The sequence below is a fragment of the Corythoichthys intestinalis genome, chromosome 13 (assembly GCF_030265065.1).
Source record: "Corythoichthys intestinalis isolate RoL2023-P3 chromosome 13, ASM3026506v1, whole genome shotgun sequence".
NCBI classification, from domain to species: Eukaryota; Metazoa; Chordata; class Actinopteri; order Syngnathiformes; family Syngnathidae; genus Corythoichthys; species Corythoichthys intestinalis.
In genome coordinates, this window is record NC_080407.1 from 14,469,722 (window position 1) to 14,482,062 (window position 12,341).

The following is a 12,341-nucleotide window of genomic DNA, read 5'->3' on the forward strand; positions in this document are numbered from 1 at the left end:
GGGGATTCAAGCATTTATTCACAAGAATTTGCACCAGAAAAGCTCTGTTTACATATGGAGGCCGCCACACTGACGAACAGACTAGCATCATTCTTTGACATATTTATGTAAAATCAAGGCTAACTGCACGTTTTTTTTGTTGTTGTATTTTTTCTTTTGCTTCTAACCAAGAATAGAGACTGTTTTACGTCCATATGTATAAAAAATTCAGGGATTCAAGCATTTATTCACAAGAATTTTCACAGGAAAAGCTCTGTTTACATATGGCGGCCGCCAGACTGACTGACAGGCTAGCATCGTACTTCGACATATTTACGTAAAATGAATGATAACTGCACCTTTTTTTTTCTTTTAACCAAGAATCGAGACTGTTTTACATCCATATCTTATAAGAATTCAGGGATTTCAGCATTTATTCACAAGAATTTTAAACGTTAAAAAGCTCTTTGCCTGTGTTTCCACTTGGTCAGCTTTGATGGCGATAGGCCCCCTATTAATTGGCCCTGTTACCCGTGTCTCGACAACACCATTATGAAGTCTATGGTAAAACACAGCCAATTAACTCTACTACTCTTACTTGTCTTTAATAGTGAAGCTTTTCTGCGCTTCCACCGTGTGCACCGTGCACGTAAGAAAACGTCGGTCCTGGATCAGCTCCGAGAAAGCCTGGCAACTCTCGTCAAGTTGTACTTTGACTGCGTGTTGACCCACGTCGGCCACGCATGACGCCGTAAAAGCTTCGTTCTGCCAAAATGAGTTGTATAACAATCCCGTCATTCGTACTCGATTACGCTAACATTACGATTTGAAATCCGTCATCGTGTTCAAATTACCTCAGGGAAGAAGATTCTGGAAGCAAAGTGCTTGTAGTCCAGGAAGGGAATTGCGCTGATGTTGTCGAGCAGATCCACCTTTTCGGTCTGCATGTCAACGAAACCTTGTCTGATGTCATTCCTGATGTCGAGTTCCAGGGTTTCCACGTGCTTGTTCATCTTCTCTGTCAGCTGTTTTCGCTGGCGCCGGTAAACCAGAATCACCGCGATAATAATAACAGGAATAAGCAGCAGGACGAACAACATAAGGGTGAGGACAGGGGAGGTGTTCCGCAGCAGGATGGTTTCACCGCCATATGAAACCTGGAAGGACAAAATTACGAAAATAAAGAACTCAAAATGTTTCATTTTGTCAAGCTTTACCTTTAATTTGCGGAATTTTAGGTCCGGCACATTATGAATTTCACAGATGAAAAAATCCGTTTGGTTGCTATGTTCTTTGGCCTCCATGATGCAAGGGAAATCCTTTCCCTCATAAACGCCAAACGCCGAAACGTCTTTGATGCTCATGTTCAGGTTATCGGCTGTTTTCTGGAATATCAGAAGCAAGGCAGACAGGATTACACTGGAAGAGTTCATCTTGCCAGTTCTAGTGTCAGCTCAATGCGTGGGAGATAAATAACGACCTGTATGGTGACTCGAACCACCTCCCCAGTTCTCGTGGAGGTGAAACTGGTGAATTCAGGTTCAGGATAGTAGATGAGGGACTGCGAGCAGGCTAGCGTTTCATTAGATACTTTCAGGGACAGGATGCTAGTAAAAACCCGATAAGGACTCTTGACTGAAGGTGTGAAATAAGTCAGATTCTGCAACCAAAATAACATCAGTGTCACAAATTTGCTACATTTTTTTAAAGCAAGTTTTATGCACATGTGCTCACGTGTGGGTTTTTGCTTGTGGGATTGCTGACTTCCTGTAAGCTGTGACTGTGCAGGATTCCGTCGACAAATTCAAGTTTGGACCCGAGTAGTGTAATCTTCCTTTTTCCACTGGAGGGCAAAAAAAAAAAGAAAACGATGAGCTACAATTGAAAAAACGTGGCTATTTTACAGTAATACAGTGTTATGAAAAAGTATCTGAACCTTTTGGAATTTCTCACATTTCTGCCTAAAATCACCGTCAAAATCACACAGATGAGAAAACAGTGTCTGCTTTAACTAAAGCCATCCAAATATTTATGTTTTCATACTTTAATGAGGATAGAATGCAAACAATGACAAAAGAGGGGAAAATAAGTAACTGAACCCTCTCCTAAGGGAACTTAAAGAGCAATTAAAACCCATTTTTACCAAACAATTTAAGTCAGGTGTGTGCCCAATCACTAATGAGTGGTTTAAAGCTGCCCTGCCCACTGTAAAACACACACCTGGAAAGAAATGTCTAATGTGCATCATGGCTCAGTCAAAAAGCTGTCTGAAAACCTGCGATCAATGATTATTGATTAGAAAAAAGCTGGGAAAGGATACAAAACCATCTCTAAAAGTCTGGATATTCATCAATCGACAGTCAGAGAAGTTGTCTACAAATGGAGAGAGTTTGACACTGTTGCTCCTCTCCCAAGCAGTGGCCGTCCACCAAAGATGAAGAGTTCAGCGCAGAATACTCAGATAGGTCAAAAAGAACCCTAGAGTGTCTGCTAAAGACTGACAGAAATCTCTGGCACAGTCCAATATCTCTGTGCACGCATCAACTATATGTAAAATTATGGCCAAGAATGGTGTTCATGGGAGGACTCCACAGAGGAAGCCACTGATGTCTAAAAAAAGACATTGTTGCTCGTTTAATCTTCGCAAAAAGGCACTTGGACACTCCACAGAAGTTTTGGCAAAACGAATTGTTTGGGAGCAACACACAACGTCATGTGTGGAGGAAAAATGGAACAGCTCGCCAACATCAACACTTCATCCCCACCGTGAAGCATGGTAGAGGGAGCATCGTGATTTGGGGCTGTTTCTCTCCATCAGGGCTTGGACAACTTGCAATCATTAATGGAAGAATAAATTCAAAAGTTTATCAGGATGTTTTGCAGGAAAACCCTAGGCCAACAAGACAAAAGTCCAAAACACAGAAGTAAATCAACTTTAGAATGGTTTCAGAAGAAAAAAAATACACATTCTGGAGTGGCCAAGTCAAAGTCCAGACTTTAACCCCATTGAGATGCTGTGGCATGATCTACAGACAGCAATTCATGCCAGACATCAGAATCTGACTGGACTACAGCAGTTTTGTAGAGAACAATGGGCCAGGATTAGTCCTGATCTAAAGCTACAGGAAGCGTCTGGTTGAAGTCATTGCTGCCAAAATATTAAATGTGATGGTTCACTCACTTATTCCCCCCGCCCCGTCACTGTTTGCATACTATCCTCATTAAAATAAGAAAACCTATACAGTGCCTTGCAAAAGTATTCGGCCCCCTTGAACCTTGCAACCTTTCGCCACATTTCAGGCTTCAAACATAAAGATATAAAATTTTAATTTTTTGTCAAGAATCAACAACAAGTGGGACACAATCGTGAAGTGGAACAAAATTTATTGGATAATTTAAACTTTTTTAACAAATAAAAAACTGAAAAGTGGGGCGTGCAATATTATTCGGCCCCCTTGCGTTAATACTTCGTAGCGCCACCTTTTGCTCCAATTACAGCTGCAAGTCGCTTGGGGTATGTTTCTATCAGTTTTGCACATCGAGAGACTGACATTCTTGCCCATTCTTCCTTGCAAAACAGCTCGAGCTCAGTGAGGTTGGATGGAGAGTGTTTGTGAACAGAAGTCTTCAGCTCTTTCCACAGATTTTTGATTGGATTCAGGTCTGGACTTTGACTTGGCCATTCTAACACCTGGATACGTTTATTTTTGAACCATTCCATTGTAGATTTGGCTTTATGTTTTGGATCATTGTCCTGTTGGAAGATAAATCTCTGTCCCAGTCTCAGGTCTTGTGCAGATACCAACAGGTTTTCTTCCAGAATGTTCCTGTATTTGGCTGCATCCATCTTCCCGTCAATTTTAACCATCTTCCCTGTCCCTGCTGAAGAAAAGCAGGCCCCAACCATGATGCTGCCACCACCATGTTTGACAGTGGGGATGGTGTGTTCAGGGTGATGAGCTGTGTTGCTTTTACGCCAAACATATCGTTTTGCATTGTGGCCAAAAAGTTCAATTTTGGTTTCATCTGACCAGAGCACCTTCTTCCACATGTTTGGTGTGTCTCCCAGGTGGCTTGTGGCAAACTTTAAACGAGACTTTTTATGGATATCTTTGAGAAATGGCTTTCTTCTTGCCACTCTTCCATAAAGGCCAGATTTGTGCAGTGTAAGACTGATTGTTGTTCTATGGACAGACTCTCCCACCTCAGCTGTAGATCTCTGCAGTTCATCCAGAGTGATCATGGGCCTTTTGGCTGCATCTCTGATCAGTTTTCTCCTTGTTTGAGAAGAAAGTTTGGAAGGACGGCCGGGTCTTGGTAGATTTGCAGTGGTCTGATGCTCCTTCCATTTCAATATGATGGCTTGCACAGTGCTCCTTGAGATGTTTAAAGCTTGGGAAATCTTTTTGTATCCAAATCCGGCTTTAAACTTCTCCACAACAGTATCTCGGACCTGCCTGGTGTGTTCCTTGGTTTTCATAATGCTCTCTGCACTTTAAACAGAACCCTGAGACTATTACAGAGCAGGTGCATTTATACGGAGACTTGATTACACACAGGTGGATTCTATTTATCATCATCGGTCATTTAGGACAACATTGGATCATTCAGAGATCCTCACTGAACTTCTGGAGTGAGTTTGCTTCACTGAAAGTAAAGGGGCCGAATAATATTGCAAGCCCCACTTTTCAGTTTTTTATTTGTCAAAAAAGTTTAAATTATCCAATAAATGTTGTTCCACTTCACGATTGTGTCCCACTTGTTGTTGATTCTTGACAAAAAAATTAAATTTCATATCTTTATGTTTGAAGCCTGAAATGCGGCGAAAGGTTGCAAGATTCAAGGGGGCCGAATACTTTTGCAAGGCACTGTAAATGTTTGAGTGGTTTTAGCGAAATCAGACTTTTTTTGTCAGTGCGATTTTGACCAAGTTCCCATTTGATGGTGATTTTATGCAGAAATGTGCGAAATTCCAAAAGGTTCAGATACTTTTTCATAGCACTGTACTTAATTGAAACGGGAGAATCAGTTTGTGTTCACAGTTACACTTTCAGATGTCACAACCTGAAGGGGAAGTGGTGTGATGGTCAAAGACGGCACTTTTGACAAACGTCTTGTCACACCAGCTACCCCCCTGACCTGAAATAGATCTATTACACAGGGTGCAAAAACAGCTTGGTGGCAATTTATGTCCTAATTTTTTAATCAAACATGTTTTCCAAAAAGGTCCATTAGTTTAACACAAGGGCGTAGGTTTCGTCTCAACATTGGTAGGGACGATAAAACAGCATAACCTGCATGTACACTTTTTTACTGGGGACGGGACATTAATAAGACCAAAGATTATTGAACGGGGTCAGGGCTACATTTCTCACGAATATGAACCTAATTAATTCATAGGCTAAATGATCAATGCAAAATAAATTTGTATTGACTAATACTAACGATCAGGAGTTACAACGTTCGATTCAAACCTTTGTTTTTCAAAAACTGCTGGATACACATTTTGAAGTGCAATACCCTTAATTAAAAAAAAACAAAACGGGGAACTATCAAAGAATTTGTCCCCCACAAGTGGACCCGTTCTTGGTCCCAGTTTTTTTTTTTTTTTTTTTTTAAATAAAGGGATTTGCACTCTGAAACCACCGCGTTGAATTACTGTAAAGCACATCATGCAAAAAAATGGCTAGCTTGACTGGAGTCTGGCCTTTTGCAGGTTAGCTACTTCACACAGTTTAATGTTATGTTAACTCTGATGCAGGTCGGACTTTCGGTTGCAAAACTAGTGGGTTTTCCCCCATCTTCGCAACATTGATGTCTTTTTACTAGGGCGTTAACGGGCGGTAATTAATTTTTTAAATTAATCACGTTCAAATATTTTACACAATTAACGCAAATGCCCCACTCAAACAGATTCAAATGACAGCAGAGTGTAATGTCCGCTTGTTACTTGTTTTTTGGTGTTTGGCGCCCTCTGCTGGCGCTTGGGTCCAACTGATTTTATGGCTTTCAGCACCATGAGTGAGCATGGTGTAATTATTGACATCAACAATGGCGAGCTATAAGTTTATTTTTTTGATTGAAAATTTTACAAATTTTAATAAAACGAAAACATTTAGAGGGGTTTTAATATAAAATTTCTATAACTTGTACTAACATTTATCGTTTAAGAACTACAAGTCTTTCTATCCATGGATCGCTTTAAGAGAATGTTAATAATGTTATTGCCATCTTGTTGATTTATTGTTATAACAAACTAATACAGTACTTATGTGCCGTATGTTGAATGTATATATCCGTCTTGTGTCTTATCTTTCCACTCCAACAAAAATTTACAAATACGGCATATTTTATAGATGGTTTGAATTGCAATTAATTACGATTAATTCATTTTTAAGCTGTAATTAACTCGAATAAAAATTTTAATCAGTTGACAGCCCTACTTTTTACATTACTTACAGTGGCTGCTGCTGGCCAAAAAAACTTCTAATATCCCTCCTCTTCGAAGGGGGCGGAGAAGGAGGCATATTGTCGACATGAATCTGTCGGGGTGAGTGTGCATGGGGGAGTCAAGTCATTAGCCAAAGAGACGTGCGTTTGAGAGGGGGGAAAAAAAGGACCGCCACGTTCAGCGAAAAGGGATAAATATAAGTCTAAACATAATGCAAATAATTAACTAGGTAGGGTCCATTTTACAGCATAGTATAACACATATGTCCCTACCGTCCCTATGAAAACCTACGCCCTTGGCTTAACGCTTGTTTTAGATCAGTTGGTTAATCCGGCCCACTGACAGGGTTTTGCCTGACAGGCATGTTGTTGCTCATTTATGCTGTACGTACAAACTCACATGCTTTTATTTTGGCATAACATTTTATTTTTTTTTTTTTTTTTAATTTGATCAAGTGTGCACTACTGCACTTGGCTCAACTTTGTGTCCGCAGTTACATTCGTTCATTCGCTCCCTCCCAGTCGAAATGCATTGGACGTCGAGCTCCGTCAATGGCAGCCAATAAGTTAAGTGGACTCAAAACCAACAGGAAATGACACGTAAAAGGTAGTAACCTGGAAATCAATAGGAAGCAGCCCGGAATTGTCTTACAAATGAACTAATTGCCATAAATGTGGCCTGCAAACCAAGATGAGTTTGACAGTTTTACAGTAGATGCCAAACCTAACAAGAAAGTGCTAACAAAAAAGTGCCAAACTTAAACCGACCTGCCCCAAGTGGTTGTTGGAGTGATGGAATAGCAAGACGGGGCTGATGTGTAGGTCACCGCGCTGTTGCCGTAGCAACTACCATCTGGGAGGACGACGCAAACCTGCCCTGTTCCTTTACTCTGAATGGCGGGAATGTGGAAAATCAGGTTTGTGCCATTGTTGCTCCATACGGGAGACCTGAGAAGATGATGAGCAGTCCAAATTTTTATATCCATTAAAATTAACTTGTGTACGAGCCAATTTAGGAAGACTCACTCCAATGGCGCGCAGTCCGCTGCAGTCCGTATCCTCACTCTGGTCACGCGACTGAGGTTGTAGCCGGTCATAACGGCGCCCTTGTGGCCGAAGAAAGACACGACGTCGGGCATGATGGAGGAGATCTCTGGCTTCTGAGCGGTAAGAAATTACAGTTGCAGTGGAAACATTTTACTTGACGCGGCAGTTAAACGACTGAGACTTACGGAAATGTTCATTTGGGACGGTATCATTTGACAAATCTGGTCCTGTTGGAAGACATAAAATAGACATTTTGGAATGAGCTGAAACTTAAAATTGTATTAAAGTAAAATATTTACATCCGTTCCATTTTCAGTCGCCCAGGAACAAACATTTTTACTCCAGCTGCAGCCAACGTCCAAACAACTCTGGCACCTAAAGACAAAACATGTGGAAATTTAGCTCGATAAGTTATATCGTCACATCTTATGGGACTCACAGAGCGGAAGTCGGTGAACCCGCGATGTCCGAGCAGGTCATTAGCTTTATTGTTTCCTGAAAATTCATCGACCCAAGTCGGAATTTCACCACCACGTTCAAGCCTACGCGTTTCAAACGACAAGCAACAAAAATGACGACTTTGTTTGATGTAAAAATGTCAACTGACTAACCTTTACTCGGAAGTTGAGTCCCGTTTAAGAGTATGCAAGTACAATTTGGGAATGTCGGGCTCGGACCGTCCCATACGCATAGCTTGCCAGAACTTGCAGAGAACTGACAAGCAAATCTGGTGGTGCCTTTCAGATGAACGTTCACATGCGTGTCAACAACCAGGTGGATCTACAGGAAGAACGGTTGCAAGCATTCAAAAAGCGTTTTTTTTTTAACAGAAGGGCAGAGTACCAAAAGCTGTATTTGACATGTAGCAAAATGGATTTTGTCATAATAAACGAGATATGTTGAATGATCACAATGGGAGTAAGTCCTACTCGCAATGTGAAACATTAAAACTGCTCAGACCAACCAGACAGGACAGGTTTTAAAAAAAAAAAAAAAAAAAAAAGGGATTTTGCCATGTAGCAAAATGAATTTTGCCATGTGCCATTTTTTTGCCATGTGGCAAAATGGATTTTGGTTTGTCGCACTGCTTTTGGGAATATGGGAGTTTTGCAGGCCCTGCACATCCATGCCATTGACAGCTATGCATGTCCAAATTTTCCATTTATATTAAATGGCAGGAAAACGTGTGGCTGTGCTTTTTGACCATACACTTCACATTAGAGCGCACTGACATTCAACTGGCACCCAAGTCAGGCTATGTTCAGGCTCAAATTTTCGATGTGCGTAGCTGTCAATAGCATGGACGTGCATGGCCTGCAAAACTGCCAAATACCCCCCCAAAATGCGACAAACCAAAATCCATTTTGCCACATGGAAAAAAAAAAAAAAAAAAATACACATCTCAAAATCCATTTTGCAACATGGCAAATGGCAAAAAAAAAAAAAAAAAAATGTGACATGTCAAAATCCATTTTGCCACAAGGCAGAAAAAAAATGCTTCATGTCAAAATCCATTTTGCCACGTGGCAAAAAAAAAAAAAAAAAAATGCCGCATGAGAAAATCTATTTTGTCACATGGCAAACCCCCCCCCCCAAAAAAACCCGCCACATATAAAAATCCATTTTGCAACATGGCAAATGGCAAAAAAAAAAAAAAAAAAAAAAAAAAAATGCGACATATAAAAATCCATTTTGCCACATGGCAAAAAAAAATGCGACATGGCAAAATCCATTTTGCAACATGGCAAAAAAAGACGACACGTCAAAGTCCATTTTGCCACAAGGCAAAAAAAAAATGCGACATGTCAAAATCCATTTTGCCACAGGGCAAAAAAAAACAACAAAAAAAAGCCGCATGAGAAAATCCATTTTGCCACATTGCAAAGAAAAAAAAAAGCCACATGGCAAAATCCATTTTGCCAAATGGCAAAAAAAAATGCCGCATCGCAAAATCCATTTTGCCACATGGCAAAAAAAAAAGCCACTTTTGGTTCTCGCCGTCACTCTTTTTTTTTTTTTATCCATTTCAGAGTTTTGATGCAAGTACCTGACCAGAACTTTGCTTTTTAACCATGTAGGAAATCATCTTTTTCTGGTAAATATTAGGAAAGGACAACCAGTCGGAGTTTTGGCATTCGTCCTTAAATGTGCAACTGAAATGACATGATAATTAAAATCTTAACTTGGCGTCTACGTCGAGATATGTCGAACCTGTTTTGGCCCTCGCACCACACGCAACTGGGATCCTCCGCTGACCAGCAATCCTTTAGATTTTTGTGCCTGCCGCACTCGGACACGGGCACACGATGCACCTGCGTTGTGATACTCAGAGTTAACTTTTCCGAACAACTGACGTATATTCGGCACTGAGCGGACATCGACCTGCTTAGCAAAAGCCGCGTACACGTGTTTGCCGTCCAGGTCCAGGTGCATCCTGGGGAACACTTTTCTATCGTCGTTAGTGCGGTATAGCATTGTGGGGCAAGCGATCTGATACTTTTCGTCCACACTTAGCTGGAAAAAAAAAACATGAGTGAGGTTACAAATGACTGAGCATAAATAAAATGTGGCATGTTCAGCACGTGTGGCCTTTCTAGTTCTTGTGGTTGAAGCGGCCGAGTAATGAGTGGGCACGTGATCGGTTGTTGCATTTTCTGCTTAATGTACACTACTGGCCAAAAGTATTGGCACCCCTGCAATTGTGTCAGAAAATGCTCAATTTCTCCCAGAAACTGATTGGAATTACAAATGTTTTAGTGGTAATAGCTTCATTGATTTTGCTTGCAATGAAAAAAAACACAAAGAGAATGAATTAAAAAAAAAATCATGATCATTTTACATAAAACTCCAAAAATGGGCTGGACCCCTCAGCCTAATACTTGGTAGCACGACCTTTAGACGAAATGACTGCAAACAACCACTTCCCTTGTCCATCAATGAGTTTCTTACAATGCTCTGCTGGAATTTTAGACCATTCTTCTTTGGCCAACTGCTCAAGGTCTCGGAGATTTGAAGGGTGCCTTCTCCAAACTGCCATTTTTAGATCTCTCCTACGGGATTAGGGTCTGGACTCATTAGAAGACTCTCGTGTTTTCTCTCAAACCATTTTCTAGTGCTTTCTGAAGTGTTTTGGGTCATTGTCCTGCTGGAAGACCCATGACCTCCGAGGGAGACCCAGCTGGGCCCGACATTACGCTGCAAAATTTGATGGCACTCTTCAGACTTCATATTGCCATGCACACGGTCAAGCAGTCCAGTGCCAGAGGCAACAAAGCAACCCCAAAACATTATGGAACCACCGCCATGTTTGACTGTGGGGACAGTGTTCTTTTGTTTGAAGGCCTCGTTTTTCCCCCTGAAAACTATATGTTGATGCCTTTTGCCAGAAAGCTCTACTTTTGTCTCATCTGACCAGAGAACATTCTTCCAAAATATTTTTGGATTTCTCAGGTAGGTTTTGGCAAACTCCAGCCTGGCTTTTTTATGTCTCTGGGTCAGAAGTGGGGTGGTCTTGGGTGTCCTACCATATCGTCCATTTTCATTTAGACGCCGACGGATAGTACGGGTTGACACTGTTGTACCCTCGGACTGCAGGACAACTTGAAGTTGTTTGGAAGTTAGTCGAGGTTCTTTATCCACCATCCGCACAAACTTTCGTTGAAATCTCACGTCAATTTTTCTTTTCTGTTCACATCTAGGGAGGTTAGCCACAGTGCCATTGGGTTTACACTTATTGGTGGTAACTGCGTACGGAACAGGAAGATTCAGGTCTTCGGAGATAGACTTAGCTTTGAGATTGTCCACGCTTCCTTACAATTTTGCTTCACAAGTCCTCAGTCAGTTCTTAGGTGTTCTTTCTTTTCTTCATGCTCAATGTGGTACACACAAGGACACAGGGCAGAGGTTGAGTCAACTTTAATCCATTTTAACTGGCTGCAAGTGTGATTTAGTTATTGCCACCACCTGGTATGTGCCACAGGTAAGTAACAGGTGCTGTCAATTACACAAATTAAAGATGCATCACGTGATTTTTCAAAGGGTGCCAAATACTTTGTCCAGCCCATTTTTGGAGTTTTGTGTAAAATGATAATGATTTTGTTTTTTCATTGCAAGCAAAATAAATGGAGAGCTCACTACCAAAGTGCAATTGCAATCATTTTCTCGGAGAAATTGAGCATTATCTGACAGAATTGCAGGGGTGCCAATACTATTGGCCAGCAGTGTAACTGTGCGCAGTCTTAGAAGGGCAAAAAGTGGAACAAAACATACGACTAAAGAGCTCAAAGGCCATACTTCTTGCTTCACTTCCTTACCCTTTCTGAAGAAACTGTGCAACTCTAAAACTTGTCCAATCTATGGCTGGCAGATCATGTCTCTGCGCCACTTAAGATGAATTTCTGAATCACTTGCGCAAGCATTTTCCGGTCGTGTTCAGTGTTACTTCTCCTTTCCGTGACTCGATCGAGTTGTGCAAGCTATAAATCCCTGGGGGGAAACATTTTGAAATGACTTTCAACCTTAATGAGTTGCCCGTCCGCCGTCCCGATGAAGAACACCATCCAGCTCCCTTGTGTTGTGGCTAGTACAGATGTCATAGAGGTCTGTTTGAAGAGCACCTTCAGTGGCTTCAACGCTTTGGTCTGACAAACACAACATAGTTAGGCAAGGCAAGGCAAGGCAAATTTATTTATAAAGCACAATTCAACACAAGGCAATTCAAAGTGCTTTACATCACATGAAGATCATAAAAATCACATTTAAATCAATACAACGTAAAAACCAAGACAAAAGATCTCATTTAATCACAAAAAGAATAAAGATAAATAAAAATAAAACAGGAATAAAACTAAAACAAAAACTACTAC

The 12,341-nt window shown here is 41.0% G+C and overlaps 1 protein-coding gene across 2 annotated transcripts in view; it reads right to left on the reverse strand.

The window, feature by feature from the left end:
- The window catches only part of plxnc1 (plexin C1), a 34,907-nt gene that overhangs the window by 13,039 nt on the left and 9,527 nt on the right, over positions 1-12,341 (reverse strand). For both annotated transcript variants that reach the window (XM_057855414.1, XM_057855413.1), the window contains exons 3-17: positions 11,994-12,116; positions 9,859-9,990; positions 9,688-9,788; positions 9,524-9,629; positions 8,088-8,256; positions 7,916-8,018; positions 7,776-7,851; positions 7,662-7,703; positions 7,456-7,589; positions 7,198-7,377; positions 1,714-1,822; positions 1,460-1,639; positions 1,197-1,364; positions 834-1,136; positions 578-744 (exon numbers count right to left, since the gene is read on the reverse strand). In XM_057855414.1, coding sequence (XP_057711397.1) covers positions 578-744; positions 834-1,136; positions 1,197-1,364; positions 1,460-1,639; positions 1,714-1,822; positions 7,198-7,377; positions 7,456-7,589; positions 7,662-7,703; positions 7,776-7,851; positions 7,916-8,018; positions 8,088-8,256; positions 9,524-9,629; positions 9,688-9,788; positions 9,859-9,990; positions 11,994-12,116 — 2,093 coding nt within the window. The remainder of the gene's footprint in view (positions 1-577; positions 745-833; positions 1,137-1,196; positions 1,365-1,459; positions 1,640-1,713; positions 1,823-7,197; positions 7,378-7,455; positions 7,590-7,661; positions 7,704-7,775; positions 7,852-7,915; positions 8,019-8,087; positions 8,257-9,523; positions 9,630-9,687; positions 9,789-9,858; positions 9,991-11,993; positions 12,117-12,341) is intronic.